Source organism: Pinus tabuliformis, chromosome J, assembly GCF_031772625.1.
Source record: "Pinus tabuliformis cultivar Carrire ecotype Pingquan chromosome J, CPIR1, whole genome shotgun sequence".
NCBI classification, from domain to species: domain Eukaryota; kingdom Viridiplantae; phylum Streptophyta; class Pinopsida; order Pinales; family Pinaceae; genus Pinus; species Pinus tabuliformis.
Genome location: NC_142295.1, coordinates 1,190,897,467 through 1,190,916,549, shown reverse-complemented (window position 1 = coordinate 1,190,916,549; position 19,083 = coordinate 1,190,897,467). Strand labels below are relative to the sequence as shown.

Here is a 19,083-nt window from a genome sequence, read left to right as displayed (position 1 = left end):
TGAAAGTAGGAGAGATTACAACCCTTTACAAATCTTAATTTTAGGTTAACATGTTCTTGTTTAGGTCAAATACTTCATTAGATCATTAGCAATTCTTATTTCATTACAAATCACAGAAATTGAAGAAAGAACATTGAACAAATGAGCAGATGACAAGCCAAGACAAGAGAACACAGGAATTGGCTCAAGTCAGGGAAAAACCCAAGATGGGGATAACCCTTTATCAATTCTTCTTATTATTAATATCAAAAATTCAACAAAGAGAGAGAGTACAATAACATTGACTTGCCACAGGAAGATGGCCCAATCAATCCTCAGATCTGGCAAAACATGCTTCAAGAGCTGCTGCAATACTGATTACTGATTATGGTTTACTGTTAACCTATTTTACCTTCGATCCTCCTGCTTTACCTTTGTTCCTCCTCTTTCAGACTTCCTCAATCATTGTGATAGGGCCTCTAATCCTTTCTGCTCTCCTTCGTTGTCAATATAGGTTGGAGAATAGCCCTTAGATTAGACATTCGCCTCCCTCAGCAAGAGATATTAGCCTGCCGCCTATTCTGTAACCCTGAAATAACTCTCAGCCTTGTGGTTCCAAGGCAAACAGGGCTGCGGCCTACCTGTGATACCACAGAAAGAAAGCGGCCAGATGAAGGAGAGTTTCAGACCCAAAAGTCAAGCCAAGACATCATTCAGAATAGCCCTAAAGCCTGCAGTCAGCTGTCTTTTATTAACTCGGACTTGTGGGAGACAAATTAACCAAGGAGCAAACCCAAACAACTCGTACTCCTAGCTTCTCAAGCTACAGCTCCGTCAGAAGTATCACACGAGAGATTTTGAATGTCTCATGAGTTTGGAGGATGCCCATATATATATACAATTAGACATGACGTTTTGTCTTTATGGAGATGGAGCCAACCTTGACACTTGGAGGCAAATTCAAATTTCAAATTTTAAATTTTTCCCGCCTTGATAAGGTCATGCCTTATAGAATTCCTTTTGAATAAATAAATATTTTTCCTCATCCAAATTTGGTGATCTTTAGGTCGATTTTGGTCCTCTTGAAAAGAGGAATTCAATGCAATAATCATCTCCAACATATGAGTTGTCCAATAGTGGAATTTGGCCCTAGTTGCCAATTTTAACACTCTTTCTCAACTAGGGAGAATTCCACCTGCCAATCTATCGTGTCATTCGGTCATCATGAATTATCATGTCGTCACGTACCATCTTTGTATCTCATCTCATTTATGCTCTGTTGAACACTAATATGAATAATGAAGAAGAATCGATTGAGAGTGAGTCACAAGACCTTACCACTCTCCACTGACAAAAGTCAGTCTAGAGGTACTACCTCAATCCGACTTGATCCCAGATCAAGTTGTTGAACATAATGCATCCTAGACATAGAGAGTACAGCAGTACACAATGTGTCCATTGATAGTGTTATGGTCCCAAACCACTTTTCCCAACTCATTGGCCAGATGAGAGGTATTTCCCATGTGTCCCAGACTACATGGGTGGGATGATACAAGAACACTAGCAAGGAAAGAATATATCACATCCTACTCACAACCACACATAGGGAGAGGAGAAACCACATCCTACAAACACATGTCACAACCATACGTAGGAAAAGGATAAACCACATCCTACAAACACATGTCACAACCATACGTAGGGAAAGGATAAACCACATTCTACACACATGCAAACCATGAGCAAGGAAAGGACGAACCACGTCCTACATGCATGCCAATCAATAATCGTAGGAAGGATCCTATAAGTGGGGAAAGGGTGAACCACGTCCCACGGACATGTCAATAGTAAATCGTAGGGAATGAGCATCCTACATGTGCGGAAAGGATGAATCATGTCCCACCGACATGTCCACAAGAGATGCCTGATGCATCTATCACCAAGGTATCCGCAGGAGAAGATGAACCACTCATCCTATGCTTATGTCATCAATAGTAGGGGAAGGTGAACCACTCACCCTACACACGTGTTATCAATCATAGGGGAAGGTGAACCACTCACCCTATGGTCGCACATAGCTCAATAAGTACCCCAAGCCTTTAGGAGCTCCCAGAGCTCAATGTTCCATATTAACCAAAGATCCCTTCATATAGGGGATAGAGCCATGCTGCTTTCTGAAAATCAAGACTAGATCTAGGTGATGATATTGTTGACCAAATCGTCAATAGCTCCACCCAGCAGCATATATATTCATACACAGCCTTTTAATAGACATTAATTTATAATTAGCCATTTTAGCAGCAGAGATCTTAGCAGCACTTAGTAATCCTCTGCTTCTCGCATATCTAAATGAAGAAAATATTTAACTATTCTTGCTCCCTTTTGCTTAGGGAGATCACAGGCCTAAGCTTGTCTTTCCAATGTGCAAAGTGTCCATCTGGCAACCTGCTCATCGTGAGATCCGTCTACTTTGTAGATATAAGGGTGGACCTTAAGAGATATGACACTTAGATGTGCTTTTACCATCTACCATATTGTCAGCCCTGCAACTTTCTGCGATGAACTATGGATCAAATTATTTTAATGAGCAGTTGTCCATTGGAATCAAGGCATATAACGAGAGACAACATCAATAGCTGTATAGCTCCTTTGAATATTGAGAATGTAAGTATATGATATTAATCCAGGGATGTTATAACTCACTATAAAGGTGATCATCTGATGATATTTCCATATGAGAGATGAGACTTATCATGCGGCTACAACTTCAGGAGAGTTGCACCTCTTATCAAAGGTGTTGCAATTTCTTTTTCTGGCAGATCACTGTAGCTTCTTCTTAATAGGCAACCTTCCAAAAGATAAGCTATCCAATTTTACATCTGTCTTGTTCACAACTTCAATTGTGAACAAGACCATAGCTACAGAATTGTAACAAAATTGTTCATAATGCCGGACTAAAAAGAGAGCATAAATGATGCTGATACCATACAAAGGATAGAGCTACACATAGTAGAGGTAACCAAGGTTCTTTACAACACACAGTTCTATCTTGGACTAATAGCTCTAGGTCTTCATACTTCCTGGAAGACTATTCCTCCTTGAGAGATTCAGGTTAATTTTGACCTTGAATTATTATGCTCTCTCTATTGCTACAAGTTCATACCAGCTATGCTTCATGTTAAAAGGTTGATGTCAGTAAGATCATTGTAAGACCACAACCATATAACCCATGTTCAATCACAGGTCACACTTTACTAGGTCACTCCCTTCATCATCAACAATGTCACTGTTTCACTTGATTGCAAGATTCATTGTTAGTAAGGTCTTTGTTTTTACTGACAATAGACCACATAAGGTATGCAGGCGTACTGTCTCACTGTCCATAAGCATCACTGGAATATTATTCCGAAAGATTATTAACATTCGTCAAGAACTCTTGACATGAGTACAATTGATGGCCTCTATTATACCTGGTGTTGAACAGTTGCAAAATTGAAGATTCTTTTTGCAAAGGATAGTGAGTGATTTCCTTGCCTTTCTCAAAATTTGATAAATCATCCTCCCAGTCCTGTAGTTGCTCTCGGATGGCAAACACTACCTTACGCAAACTGTCAAAACAGCATGGTGCACTTCCCGACTTCACATTATTGTATGTCAAATCTATGCTTCGAACAAGACACAATAGCTCCTTTGAAAATACAAAAACACTTAATACCTTGTGAATCATCTGAAGAAGTGCCTTGATATTGATGTGCACAAACTTATTGACAAAAAGAAGAAAGTGAAACAACAAGAGAGCTGTAAAAAGGATAATTAGCCGGAACATAGATTTGCCACTGATCATTAGATTCATAACAACTAATGGTCCCACAGTGTCAGTAGATAATCGTTGATTCTAATCTCTGAGCATCTTATTCTCTGCCTTCAAATAATGATCCTCTTCGAGAGCGGGGTTGATTTACCTTCCGTACCAATATTCCAAGGCTGTAAATAATCCAACCATATATCAATATATATAGTCTTTTCCGACCAGCACCTACTAGCCAATAACTGAAAGCTTATAATATAAACCTATACAAAGCCCTCATGCAGCAGGCACAACCAAACTGCTCGGTGGCAAAGAAATGACCTCAATCTTAAAGTATCTATTTGTAATGCAGCTCTCCATCAAGAATTCAACTCTACGAAGTACTGTTTACATAATTGACCAGTATTCTCACAGCCTCCGTGATTTCTACAATGGGGTTCACTGGGGTTCAATTTATGCATCTTTCTCTTTTGTAATAGTATGAGCAGGAAGATTTACTCCCATGCAATAGTAGAGGACATAAAAGCATGAATATGGCCATCAGCAAAAAGGTCTTCTACCAAATTCAATCTGCTCTGGGACACAAAACCATATGGCAATTCGGTCTCTGTTTGGAGAATCTCCCAGTTAGCTGTCTTCAAAAAAACGTCCAAGAGTGTCATTTGCAAGGGCTGCATCTTTTATAGCACGAGCTCTCTTTGCTGGAAATAGCCATCACCTTTTCGGAACACACATCATTCATTAACTGAGACCTTTGGAGTGGCTTCTTGATAGTGATTCCAATATATTGCTGAGCCAACGGGCAAGACCCGTAACTGTTAAAATAGAATAGCCCATCTGACTTAACCCTCAACAACAGGGCTGCATCCTCATAATTTGGAAGTGTTGCATACAATCCCTTCAATTGAATAATTTCCTAAATATTCTCGAATTGCCTGCTAAATCAGCCTTGAACCCTGGCCAGTGAGGGGGGATGTGTGTCACGATATGGTACCATGTCAGATGTGAGAGAAAGTCCTTCAAGCTTAATCTGTGAAATGCATGCTTTGAAGCAAAACATTGATCTTTGCACTGGGCTCTTCCAAACTCTCCTTAAGCAGAATTGGTACTTGATCTAACAGCTTTGCGAGTTACATCTTTTCTTCTTCTCTTACTGATACTTACTTGAAGGATATATTCGGCATAGCTCAATGTCACCCATGTTGGTCAAAGTTGTCATTGATGTCAATATGATGGCGTCCTAGGTATCTTTCCCTAGATAAGATCCTACGAAGAAAATCCTAATGTTCAAGAAACCCTAGATCTATGTAAAATATACCGTTGTTCTAGATTGTTGAAGCATGGCCTAATGATAAAACTCTAGATGCACATGCCAAGTACATTAATGAAACCCTAAGTCTATGCCCTAACATGGATCATTCATATGATGAAACCCTAAAGATAACCATGATGCCTTAAACATGAAGATTGAAGTATAATGACAATCCCTACGTGACAAATATGTTCTAGATGTATTTAAACGCATATGTTGATGGTAATAAACCTTGAAACCTTGTATGCATAAATGAAGTCCTAAATATACAAGCCCTAGCAAGCATACAAAAACAATTACTGTCTATAAGGAATTTTTTTTGATAAGACTGTTGCATTAGTTTATGAAAGATTTCATCCTCTCCAGCAAATAATTTCTTATCCCCTAACTCCTTGTCATTGAGGAGTATTTAATTTTTAAAGACCAAAAAACACACTGATTATATGCCTACTTAAGTCGGCCTTCCAATATACTGGTCAGCTCTCTTAAGGGACATGTCGGTTCAGTACACTCCAACAACTATAAATACCCCAGCGTCTCCTTCATTTGAGCTCAGAAAAATTTGGTTAAGCAGAGTAGAATTGCAGAAAAGAGTGAGGAGTTAAGAAGGATGAAGTCTCTTAATAAATCTGTATTTTTCGTGGAGCAAAGCTTATCATTCTCTGAAAATTTCGGGCTCTGTGGCACTGTAACTTCGGCCCACTATGATAAGCTGTAATTTGGACTGTAGTATTCAGAATTGTGGAGGCACATTGTAGAGAAAAAATTCAGACCTGTATAACTACTCTTTGCAGACCTGTGGAGGCATATCTTCGACTTGTTGTAGCACTTTTTGCAGAACTATAGACATACCTCTGTCTTGGACAGAAATACCTCAGTCCTGTGGAGATTAATTACTCAGATCAATGGAACATAACTTTGATATAGAACATCTTCTCGACATATAAACAGAAGTTTGTAAGTTCAGATTTGTAAAAAGAAGTGGCACTGTCCTGTACCTCGGCCCTGTGGAGTAAGAATACAGACCTACACTTTCACCTTGGATTTGTGTGCTGTGCTCATGTTTGATTAGTAACAACCTGTATCTAACAAAAGTTTCAGACCTGAAATTTTAATCTGTGATATAATATATAACAGCAGTCTTGTGAAGAGTGAGTTTTGGACCCAAGGTTAATCTCTGTTGCACAAAATTCAGAGCTATGGGTAGACTTTGTTTGGACTTGTGCAGTACATTTCAAGCCTGAGTATTTTGGAAGCAGATTGCATTGTGTTGAAGCAAGCTTTAAACACATACACAGTCACATCTTGCAGACAGTATTGGTTTGGAAACCCTCCTTGGACTTGTTGTGTTTGGACAAAGACTTGTTGACCTATTGAAAAACTTGTTGAGGACAAATTGAAGAGGAATTGTTGCAACAAGCTTGGTTGAAGTATTGAAGCAATCCTTTGCAGCAATCTGAGTAGACTTGAAGCCTTGAGGACAGTGTTGAGAATAGGTTTTTGGGCATTGTCTAGAGCAATCTAGTGACAAAGTTGAGGACACCTTTTTGAGGGAGCAAAGCGGGATAGAAGTCCAGTTGAAGCAAAATTTGAAGAGTATCTAGAATACTCTTGAAGAAGACTTTGAAGACTTGTTGGGAAAGGACCAATTGTGTGGTTATTAGAGAAAACCCTAATCCAAGCAGGGTTGAAGTTTTTGAAGCATAAATTGGAGGCTAATTTGGACCCTATAGCCGTGTAGATTCGGGAGAATACCTTGGAGCACCTAATTGAAGATATCTTGCATCGTTGAAGATCTATTTGCAGAAGCTAATCTTGGAGGCATTAGTGGAGAACTTGATGCATTGTTGAAGGCTTCATGGCGTGACATTGAAGGAACTTATATTGGGAATGATGAAGAGTTTTGAAGACTCTTTTAGAGATTGGTAAAGTTGTCATTGATGAACAAAGGGTTATTGAAAACTAATTGAAGACATTGTAGAAGGCCTTCTTGGAGAAATCATCAAGGCTTGTTGCAGAAGAAATTGGAGTCCTTGAAGGACCTATTGAATCCAGATTGAAGAGTTGAAGCAGATTAAGAGGGTTGGAGCCCTAGAGGATAGGAGTCCTTAAGAAGATCAAGTTGGAACCTGTGCCAGTGGAGAGGGTTGGAGCCCTAGCCATTGGAGCCGCATAACGACAAGGTTGGAACCTTGTGGACGATAGGGTTGGAGCCTCATAAAGACCATGTTGGAGGTTAGCATCATACAGGTCAGAACCTGGTTGATTGAAGATTGGTGTCTTCGTCTAGGGTTGGAACCCTAAGCATTATTGTACTTGATTTATTGTAAAGAAGAGGATTGGAGTCCTCGTCATTTCTGATTAATAAAATATTTTATTATATATTGTTCATTTTGTGTTCTGTTTATAAGTGATCTAAATTTGGTAAAGTAACAATTGTAAAAGAAACATTGATTCACAACCCCCCCAGTGTTTCCAACAATTGGTTTCAAAGCGAGTTCCTTCAGTCTCAGCCTTAGAACACAAATGGCAAAGTCAAGGAAGAAGGCTTGCAAACCATTCGAAGGTGTCACCTCCTAAATGGATAATCAAATTGGGAAATCTCTGTTGTTCAATGGAAACTTTGAAATATGAAAGGCAAGAATGAAGAATTTCTTAATGGCTCAAGGTTTTGAAGTTTGGGATTCAGTGGTTACCAGAAGCACAATAGAAGAAGAAGAATCCAAAGTGCATAATGCAATAGCAATGAAGGCAATTTTGACTGGGCTACCAAATCCTATAAAGGACAGAATGGAAAATTGTTCATTAGCAAAAGAGCTTTGGGAAAAGCTTCAAGATCTTCACTCTAAAGGATTATTGGTCATAACCTTTGATCCAAAAGATGATAACAAAGAGCATCAAGATGAACCAAATAAGAAAAATGAAAGCAAAAATGAAGGGACCAATTGTATAAAGGAAGATGATGATAAAGAAATTCTTAAGACAAAGTTTGAAATAGATCTTAAGACAAAGCTTGTCGCTGCCGTAGAAGAAAGAAGCGACTTAAAAAAAGAAAATGAAGAACTCAAAAGGCAAGCACAAGATGGTAACCATGATCTTGAAAAGACAAGTAAGGAAGTTGACCTCTTCAAGCTTCAAGTACAAGAAAGAGATAAGGAGCTCACCAAGCTTAAGGAGGAATTGCATCAAAACAAGAAAAGGCATCATGAAGAAGTCATATCCATGACAAATCAGTTGGATAAAGCAAAGAAAAGTGAAGACATTTTGTCAAACCATCTTGAACAAAGACATGAGGACTTGAACAAATTTGAAGCAAAAATTGGTCAATACAAGGAAGAGGTCTCCTCCCTTAAATCTCAACTGAAAGAAGCAAAAAAGGACAGAAATACCATAGCATGCCGACTAGAAGAAAAAGATGAAGAAATATTAATATTGAGATCAGATGCCTCCTCTCTCAAGGCCCAAATATTAATATTGATATTGAGAACCATCTTGCAAATAAAGACAAAATGCAAGATGATGAATAAAGAAAATGATCTCCCAAGGAAAGAAGTTGATCAGTTGAACAAGATTTTAAAGAGCTCGCAAACCCTAGATGACATCCTAAGTCATCAAAGATCCCCCTTTAATAAATCAGGTCTTGGTTCTGCATGTGAATCCTCAATCAAAAATGATACAAACTCTAATGCATCAAGCAACAATAATGTGAAGAAGCTTGATAGAAATGTTGATGTGCCCAATTCCAGCAAAAGCAAGAAGATTAATCAAGATAACCTTAATGGAAACCTTACTCGAAAAAAGTATGTAAAAGGTATCAAGGATGCAAGAAGCAAAGGATATCATCAAAGGATCTCAAGGCAGAAAGACTTTAGAAGTTCATCAAGGCAAGCTCCATCCTCCAAGTATCAAAGTATATTTTTTGGTTATTGCTACTCTTGTACAAATTTTGGGCACATGGCAAAGGATTGTAGGGCATACAACAAGGACAACTATAATGGTCCTCATCAGCCTCCCAAAAGCAACTTTGCAGGAAGAAATTATGCCTCCTCATTTATGTACAATATTGAATGCTACAAATGTCATAATATTGGTCATATGGGTCCTCATCAACCTCCCAAAAGCAACTTTGCAGGAAGAAATTATGCCTCCTCATTTATGTACAAAACTGAATGCTACAAATGTCATAATATTGGTCATATGGCTTGAGATTCTAACTTGAATTGGGCTCCTAAACAGCTTAAAAACATGACAACCAAGCATGAAAAGAAGGTTAAATAAGTTTGGAGAAGGAAGCAAGTTGAACCACAAGGAGATCACGTGGAATGTGTCTTGAATACTCTAAGCATCAACTCATGTTGTTGATCTGATGAGTGCATCTTAACAAATATTTCAAGTTTTGATGATGAGATTTTGCTTACTAAGAAGAAGATCATGCATATTGTTAGGGGGGGCAAAGCTTAGGGGCAGAAGATCATGATATTTTGTCCCCACCACACACCCATTGTTGAAGATGCCTTCCACTCAAAACAATAATCTTTCCTGTCTTTGGTTCCATGAGCAAAAGGGAGAGAAAAAGAAGTTTATGTAGGCATGGAGAGTTGGTTGATCACATGAAGAAATACAAACTAAGACATCTCTCTTGTAGCACATTGCCAGAAGAAGGAAAGCATGGTGACAAGGGGAGCAACATAACAAGAAGAAGCATGATAAGGGGAGCATTTTATGGAAAAAGACATTGTTAGGACACACCATTTTCCATTGATGTTAAAGGGGGGGAGAATATTGAAAGCGCGAGAATATTGTCATCAATGACAAAGGGGGAAATTGTTGGTCAAACTGTCAAAGTTGTCATTGATGTCAATAAGATGGCATCCTAGGTATCTTTCCCTAGACAAGATCCTATGAAGAAAATCCTAATGTGCAAGAAACCCTAGATCTACATAAAAGATACCCTTGTCCTAGATTGTTGAAGCATGGCTTAATGATAAAACTCTAGATGCACATGCCAAGTACATTAATGAAACCCTAAGTCTATGCCCTAACATGGATCATTCATATGATGAAACCCTAAAGATGCCCATGATGCCTTAAACATGAAGATTTAAGTATAATGACAATCCCTAGGTGCCAAATATGTTCTAGATGTATTTAAATGCATATGTTGATGGTAATATACCTTGAACCTTGTATGTAGATGCAGTGTTGGCAGTAGTTCAACAAAGTCAGCAGCAGCACAGATGCAGCGTAAATTAGAGTTGCACAGTGGTTGGTTGGCAAATGGTTAGACATCAACAGCATGACAGGAGATGATGCAGAGACAGGGTGTTGCTACATGATGTGCAATAGAGCACTAGAACACGTTCATCGCTAAGAGGGAGTATTAGTTTTTGTAGCATCGGATGTGTTGTAGCCACAAAATTTTGTGAAGAGGCTAGAATATAAAATATCTCCAAAATCCATAATTCGTTTTTGGAAATTCCGCCTAGAAATGACTTAATTAGATTATTAACCAATTTTTTAAATGTTTCCCAAGTCTAAACTTAGGGAATATGGCTAATTAATTAGAATTAATTAAGGTCAAGGCGTGAATGATCGATAAACTCACACAGATCGACTTCAAGTTATTCCTAGCCATTGAGTAAGATTTAATCTTGGTCGTTGGAGTCCTAACAGAGGATTATAAGAAGTCGATGGGCACTTGGAGAATACACTTGAACAATTTGATTTCATAAGGAGATTGATTTCTGAAGTAGCAGCAGTGAGTTGCCAGAGAGAAAGCTAGTGAGATCGAAGCAGTAAGAGGGGTAGAGACAGTGAAGCCGGAAGAAGATTTTCAAATCCGGTGAGTGCATTTGAAGAGAGGCAGAAGAGCCAAAAAGAGGTTGACGTCGAAGCGGCGCAATAGCTTCTAGAGGCAGTTTCGATTCTGCCGGGAAAGACGAGTTTTAGTGCCAGAAGATGGGCAGAGGTTCCGGAGGCCAAAAGAGACATTTTCCCAGACAACAGTAGACCAAACGGCTTGAGGAGAAGTTGGTTCAAACTAAGTGCAAAAGGGATTGCGCTAGCGTGATGCAGTAGTTGCACAGAGCCAATTTGGACAGCTCACTTGGAGCTAAGGTCAGAGCCCAAATTTCCCTGTGGAGTGAGGAAATTTCCTCACTAGATTTCTTTTGCCAGTGTTTCTCTATAGGATTGCCAGTTTTGGCATCCATTTGTACTCAGATTATTTCACTGTTGCTTAATATTAAATTTCCTCAGTTGCTGCACCAATTTTCCCAAGTTGGGTTTTTCGGGGGTCATTTGTCCAAAAATAATTGTGTTATTTTATTCTTCCACAGTTTGATTTGTGTAGGTTGCAGTGTGAGTTATTCAATATTTGTTGTAGGAAACAGTAAATAAATTGTTAAATTTAATTAACAATTTGGAGAATAATTTCCAGTTGCTGCAAAAGGATTCAGGGTTTCCGAATTTTGAAACTTTGTCCTATTGTTTGTATTAAAAACACCCACTGCTATAGCTAGAATGAAGAGGAATAGTTTGTAAATTAAGGCCAATACTTGAGGAATTATCCTGTCCAATAAGCTTGGAGGATAAATATAGTATCCTTGCATTTCCCTGTCCAATATTCTTTTGGTATCCTTGCTAAATTAATGAATTTTAGAATTTTAAGGAAAAAGGGATGTGGTCAATATGTGCAATCCAAGACAGAATAAGCTTCAAGTCACAGCAATCCTTAGTGATGGACGTCAAAATACTTCCATAAAATAACAGCTTTAGGTAACACAAAGCAGTGAAAAAATCAATAGCAACAAAAAGAAGCAGCAGCAATGCTGCATTGGTCAAGAATACAAAATCGTAGCTAGCAAGAATAAAGAACATTTATCTCCAGAGGCGTTAAGCCTTCTATCTCACCCTAGATCGAAACACAGCAATACATAGTTACAGCCAGAAAATACATACACAAAATAACAAATTAGGTAACACAAAGCAATAAAAAAATCAATAACAACAAAAATAAACAGCAGCAATACTGCATTAGTGAAGAATGCAAAATTGTAGCAACTAATTATAAAGAACAGTTATCTTCAAAGTGTTAATCCTCTATCTCACCTTAAATAGCAAAACCCATTTCTTTCTTTGGCTAAGCCAAAGCTCACAAACATGGCCTGAAAACAATTAAGCCAACTAAAAATTCAGCTCCAGGTCAAGTTATAAAAGAATGAAATACTGAATCTTCAGCTTCACAGTTGATCATTTAAGAAATGAAAAGCTACAACCTATGATTACCTTGGCATGGCCAATGTGAAGATATCCATTTGGCTCTGGAGGAAAACGTGTAAATACTTTGCCACCCGTCACTTTCAAATGCTTTTCAAGTTTCTCTTTCGTGTTATGGGGCCTCCAAATAGAACCATCACTAAAGAATATTTCTGTGTGTACCTGTTCAACCAGTATCATGAATCAATATCTCAACACGTAGCATGCCAACAAAAAACAAAGAAACTGACCTGAAAATATAAACTTTAGGACAAACCAAATAATATATATTTTAATATATTCTGGTGCATACATATTCAAAAAAAAACATGTAGAATGCCGAATCAACTACAAAAAACATGAGTAAATAGATTTAACTACCGAATTAGTAGTGATAATCAGTAAATCATTAAGTACACATCACATCAATCATCTAGTAGTTATATCTTATAACATTGTCATACCCATGAGGTGTAGACCAGTTGGTTTGCATGGGGTTCAGTCCCTGCCAGTTCACAGGTTCAAACCTCATGGGGGGGGGGGGTTGAGGATGGAAGCCACTTTGGGGGAATTAAACTTCCCAAGGGGCATCCAGGCTTGACCGAGCCTCACACAATCTTGGTGATAAGCATCCCACTGTGGGTCATTGGTACTGCTTCCATCCAATATAGGGGCTGGCCCTGGCCTATGCTCAGCCTAGACACATTGTCATGAAATTATCAATAATCAACCACAACACCAACCTTCAGGATTTAACATATAAAAAGTTTCATCCAAAATTGTAAGAGATAATATCAACCACGAAATGAAATAGAGCATCATATTCATTACCAAAGAATTGTACGATTTAGTCTAAAGTTCAAAGGTAGGTTCAAACTTCAAATTTCAAACTGAAACTATCATATAATGTTTACAAAATAAGCCATAATAAAGACAGTAAGAAGTTCTAGAGGCTACTTCCAAACAGGGAGAAGAAAAAGAGATATCGTATCTACTAAGCTTTCCTCTTGCCACAAGAAACCTCTAGTTTCTTTTCCTGTGATCTAAAAAAGAGAAGTAAAGTAAGTGGAGGTGTTCGTGGAACACAACTAGTAGCTGCATGGCCCCCACGTAATGCTAGATGTTGTGAAGATAAAGGAAAAACTCCTGCATCTGGAAACCAGCTGGTGCATGGGGGTTGCATCTCTAATCCATGATTATGATCACCATCATGATCACCCAAAAGTTCAAATTCCAAGTGCTCTAAAGCTATGGCTCCATCCTCCAAATCAGACTCCTCTCTGCTGCTTCACAATAATAAGATAACAACCTCAACTTGTAGTGCACATAAACCAAACTTTCTACTCTGTCAACATTCAAGTTGTTTCTCTTAACATTGTGTATAAAGTTATAGCCATAGGTGCTCCAGCACCTCTATGCCGAAGAAGTGTTAACAACTTGTGAAAGCACCGTCACTGCCAGTTTATGCAAATGTGTGGTAAAGGAACCATACATGTTCTACCTCTCAATAGAACTTGACCTATCTCCATCTTGAGCTGCATGTAAGTTACCAAGACTATATGTTCGCTGATGTACTTGCTTAATTGGCTCCATACTTGAGCACACTTCTCTTCATCAACGAACAAATTGTCTAATGCAAGCATATAATCATTTACTCATTTTATACCCTCTCTCGTGTATTTATCAGTGTTGCGAACATCTTGATAACATCCCAATTTTATCTCGAAATCACGATTTTTTGGCCTAGCTGATGTTTGTCAATTTTTACCGATATTTTGATGGTATCTTGATTTTGCCGATGTTTGCCAGTTTTTACTGATATTTTTCTGATTTTTACGATTTTTGGTTTTCCGGACACTTGCTGATTTTATCCCAATGCTGATGTTCGCAACATTGGTATTAATGCCTCTATACAATGTCTCTTTATAAAATGGACAAATCAAGATCACATCCCCTAGATGATGCGCAATTCAGTGATGGCATTTCTTAAAGAGTTGAGAAGTTCTACTTAATGGAGGTTGGTATTCATATAGTTCTATACACCAAGCTATCTTCTAAATCAATTGACAGCCATCTCACATTGAGAATCAAGGTTAATAAATGCTGCCAAAGCAACAAAGAATAAAGCCTTCTTGAATAATAGTATACTAAAGCAAGGATTAACCAAAACTCTACCGCTAATCCCTCCAAAATAGTCCCAACATCGCAATGCTCATTTCGAATATTTCCGGCTGGATATGAGCACTATCAAATCCATCACTCATGATATATTAGGAAAAAAACAAAACATACTCATGAGCCAAGGTATGCCAATCTTTCCAGCAATGAGCCATTGTATCTCACAAATCTTCCCAAAAGATGTCTTTCTTCACTCAAATGATAATCCTAGAAGCGTGGCAACTCTACAGTAAGTACCCATTGACCTCTAACTCCAAACTGGGCATTTCACCAAATCCCAACCTACCCTATTACCCTCCAAAATCCACCAAACCAAACCTGCAACTAACTTTTATGCTAACAAGATAATCATGAATATGACCAAACACAAGACCTAAAACAGGTGGGCTTGGGTGGGAGGAAAGATAATATCACACAAATCAAAAGCCCCTCAAACCTTGCATATATGTTGTGACGCCATCATCCAATGCCAAAACAAAACATAAAGCAAGCCCCTTTAAGCATCTCACCACCCAATTGGCAGCTAGAATGCTACCGTGATTGGTAACATAGAACACTAACCTCCACTCGCCCACACATGGGCATAGTACAACACCCCAAGGAAGTGAAGGAAGACCTCTCTATGCACTATAATTCAACCATATGTACAATTGCAATATCTACTCCAAACGTTGAAACTCTCCAAAATTAAGTGGGACAAAATGCCGCATCAGACAGGACCTGGCAAAAGTATGGCCAAAGTCCTAAATTGGTTCAAGGAGCAGGAGATCAGAAAAATTCTGAAAATACTTATGTGGCCAAAGGCCAGATCAGAACTCAGCTCCCATATCAATGAAATGAACAATGTTAACTTAATGAAGGAAAACCCAACATAAGAAGGGCAGAGTCAGTGTTACACTGATCGTGATAATATCACCAAAACCAACATCGGCAATAATATCAGCAGTAAATCACGATACTTTTCCATTTTTAAATTATCGTGATAATTTCAATTTATCACGATAATTTTAAGATCATCACCCTATATTTGTCAATATTACCTTAGAACCAAATTACGGGTCATTTAACCCTCATTTTTTTAAAGGGAGCTAGGGGATTGAGAATGAGCACCAAGGATACTGTGAATATTTTCCATTAAGCAAGCAAGGTGAAATCTATCATTTACATTTCCCATGATTCATCTCATGAGTTACATATCCTAGTAGTTAATGGTAATATTAAATTCTTTAAGTAAAGGGATGAAAATGAAAGATGAAGAAGTGTGTTCATCTTTCTCTTTCATTTTCATCATTTGACTTAGATTTTTAACGTTATTCTTAATTGTTTCAGGATGTTTTAGAGTGGTTCCAACCACCTTGGATTTCATATAGAGCGAGTAGATTTTTAGATCTCATTCACAATTCAGCAGAACAGTTTTCAGGGTTTCAGGATTGGCAGGATAGCAACATTTCCACTGTATTCTATCACATACGAGGTTATTTTGGTTATATGTACCCTTACTTGCTATGTACATGACAAACTTTGCATATTTGTGTATAAGGGTTTGGATTCATATGGATGCACATGATTGTATATGTTCTTTTTTTTCTTTTTTCCTTTTTTTGGTAGGTAAGCACCCACGGGGGATTTGAACCAGTGACCTATCACAAGGAGTGTCTTAACAGTGCACCCATTCACTGTCAATCCAAAGCCCCGTGGGCTGTATATGTTCATTTTTCAAATTTAATTATTTTATGTATTTTTTGGTCAATCTGTCTTTTGGTCTGGTTTTTTCTGGCTCTGGTCCAGATCGAGTTTTTGGGGTTGACCTGTCCAATTATTGTAACATTGACCATTTCCAATCAAGAAAATAAGGGAAAATATGTTGTTTTCATTGCCATGATTCATCTAATGAGATATATTTACTTTTGTTTTGATGTGATTTTGTATCACATAGCAAAACTTATGACTCAAGACAGATATCATATTTCAATATCGTTATCTGATGTACCATTTGACATCATATACATCTTATATATCAGTCTTATTTTCATATTTATGTAGCATTGTGTTTTTCTGATATTGATGTTGGGGTGTATCACTCCCATTTGCAAACCAACCAAAAGCTAACGTAAAGGGTGTATCATTCCCATTTGCAAATCTAGAAGAGCAGTAAGAGTAGATTGACATGATTATTGGAATTGAATTATGAAAAAGATACCAAAATGCAGACATTAATAAGAGGAAAACTTCTGTGGAAAATGCCTAATCAAATATATATAGGTAACCTTTTATGATATCTGTACCTCTACTAACTGATATAAAACAACTTCAAAACTCAGTTTTCCCAAAGCCAAACACCTGAAACAAGTAGGAATTGAAATTCCTAACCCAGGAGCATAATCAGCATACCTGAAAATTCTCGCCTGGTTCAGGAAATATTAAAAATGGGTTGGTATCCACCAACGCAGGAGCGCATGCCGAATTACTAGCATCAATAACTTTATCCTGTACACACAAGATTCTACTCTTTCAGATTGAAATTCTATAGCTTCAAAAAAAATATACTTATTTAAAGATGAAATATTGCCAGTCTAGGGACTAGCTTTAAAGCTATCAATGGACAGAAGTAGTCAATACTTAAAGCTCACCTCCACTTTCGGAGGCTTTTCCTTTTTCTTCTTGACTGGTTTTTCCTCGTCTGCAGCTGTCTTTTCCCCAAGTAACTCATGAAGCTTAGTGTCCATTGTTTCCTGTGATTGGCCAAGCAAAACTCACTTCCATCGAAAGGCATTATATTTGAAAAAGAAACAAGGTTCTGATTGCATTATCCATTTACTATAAAAACTGTATATCTTAATTGAATCATCAATCATCAACCAAAGGAAGCAAATTGAATGAAGCTTAAGATCATATCAGCACAAGCCCATAAATTCCGCTCAGTGTTCACCTTAACCACTCTTGCATCTGCCCATGGCTGTAGCTTACGAACTTGGCCATACAAATTTCCAACTAACAAGTAACAAAACATAAGAAAAATTAAAAATCACCAGATGTACATGCTATAATAAAGATGGGAAAGTGACACAGATCTTGTCAATACTAATCCTAAAACCATTATAAAGAATGTGCATAGGGATGAGAGAGCAAGAAATGGAATGTAAATCAATAATGTTATGTTGATAAAGAATGAAATGAAATAAAGAAACTAAGTTATTAACAGACGATTGCAAACAAAGAGAATTGATTTACGGAGTCCAACCATTTATTCGATAACGCTGTGCTAAAATGGCCTCGATGTTCCCATTCACCACCTCATCTACTGCAGCCTTGATGTCTCCAACTGAAACCTCAACTCCTGCTTCGAAGACATCAATCTCAACATCTTTTAGAAACATTCATATTTTGTTAGAATATAAAATGGATAGGAAAGTCTTCAGTGACCTAAAAAACTATATTAGGCATAAGTTACAAAGCATCATAGAATGGTCCTCATTTCTAATCAAAGTATTAAAATCCGTCTTTTACATATCCTCTTGAAAGAAACCTTCCCAGATTTTGCCCTCATTACACCCAATAAAAGAGTAATAGCCAAAATATACACCTCATAACATAGCATCTGTTTGGCAATTTTTCTAAGAATAAACTAAGAACGTCAAAAATTAGATCAGATACTATACAGAATGCTGTCTCAAAATGTAGCATAAAAACAACAAGAGTACTAATAAAAAGATAACTCCACACCGACCATAGACATGATCAAAATTAAATTGAAATCTTCAGAAGAATGAGTATATGTTTCTTTTGAGCACTAAGCACAGTAATCTTTTCTACTTTAACAAAACACCATATCTACTAGGTTAGTTCAGTTCAGACTTCATCATTTTTTGTCTTGTCACGACCTCCTGTTTCTACCATAGCTTATATCCCACATATACCATATGGAAGTGAATAGAAGTCTATTTTCCCAAGCTACATTCCCCTACCATTCCCACACACCACACTGTCGAGGAATGTAACCTCCTAACCCCTATCCTAGTGTGCCACTGTCACACATGTTTTGATGCAGAGATTATTTACCTCAGGAGTCCTTTCGTTCCTCAGATTGATGCCACTTTCTCCTTCTCCACGTCGTAACTAATCTAAGTTTGCTAGAGACTTACCTCAAGATCCTGCTACTCATATAGATGCCCTTATTGTTATTTGTTCAGACTTCATGACCCAGGACCTTGTCATATTCAAACTCTACATTCTATCATTGCAACAAAAAGAACTTAGGTGGTTTCATTGTCTACCATAGGATTCCAAATATGCATTCCAATTTCCAACAATTGGTGGACCTCTTCATTAAGCACTTTAATTTTTGACATAGCCAAAACTTACACTAACACTTCTGTATTGAAAATAAAATCCTGAATAGTCCAACTTGACCTACATCAATAGGTGGCATTAAGTGATTCATGGATGCTCTCAAACACTTCCTAACCAACCACTACAAGAGTAGTTCATCCATGCTTTTCAATCTCAACAGTCATATAAATCCCTCACCCAATTTCAGGTGTCTCGTGAG

General features: G+C 37.8%; 1 protein-coding gene across 4 annotated transcripts in view; it reads right to left on the bottom strand.

Moving 5' to 3' along the window:
• Positions 1–19,083, bottom strand: part of OVA9 (glutamine-tRNA ligase, putative / glutaminyl-tRNA synthetase, putative / GlnRS) — a 159,808-nt gene that overhangs the window by 121,446 nt on the left and 19,279 nt on the right. For all 4 annotated transcript variants that reach the window (XR_016248061.1, XM_089379183.1, XM_089379182.1 and 1 more), the window contains exons 6-11: positions 17,776–17,871; positions 17,464–17,525; positions 17,165–17,266; positions 16,926–17,021; positions 12,387–12,539; positions 12,210–12,265 (exon numbers count right to left, since the gene is read on the bottom strand). Coding sequence is in view for 3 of the 4 variants with exons in the window: in XM_089379183.1 (XP_089235309.1) it covers positions 12,210–12,265; positions 12,387–12,539; positions 16,926–17,021; positions 17,165–17,266; positions 17,464–17,525; positions 17,776–17,871 (565 nt within the window). In the remaining variant the exon portion in view is untranslated. The remainder of the gene's footprint in view (positions 1–12,209; positions 12,266–12,386; positions 12,540–16,925; positions 17,022–17,164; positions 17,267–17,463; positions 17,526–17,775; positions 17,872–19,083) is intronic.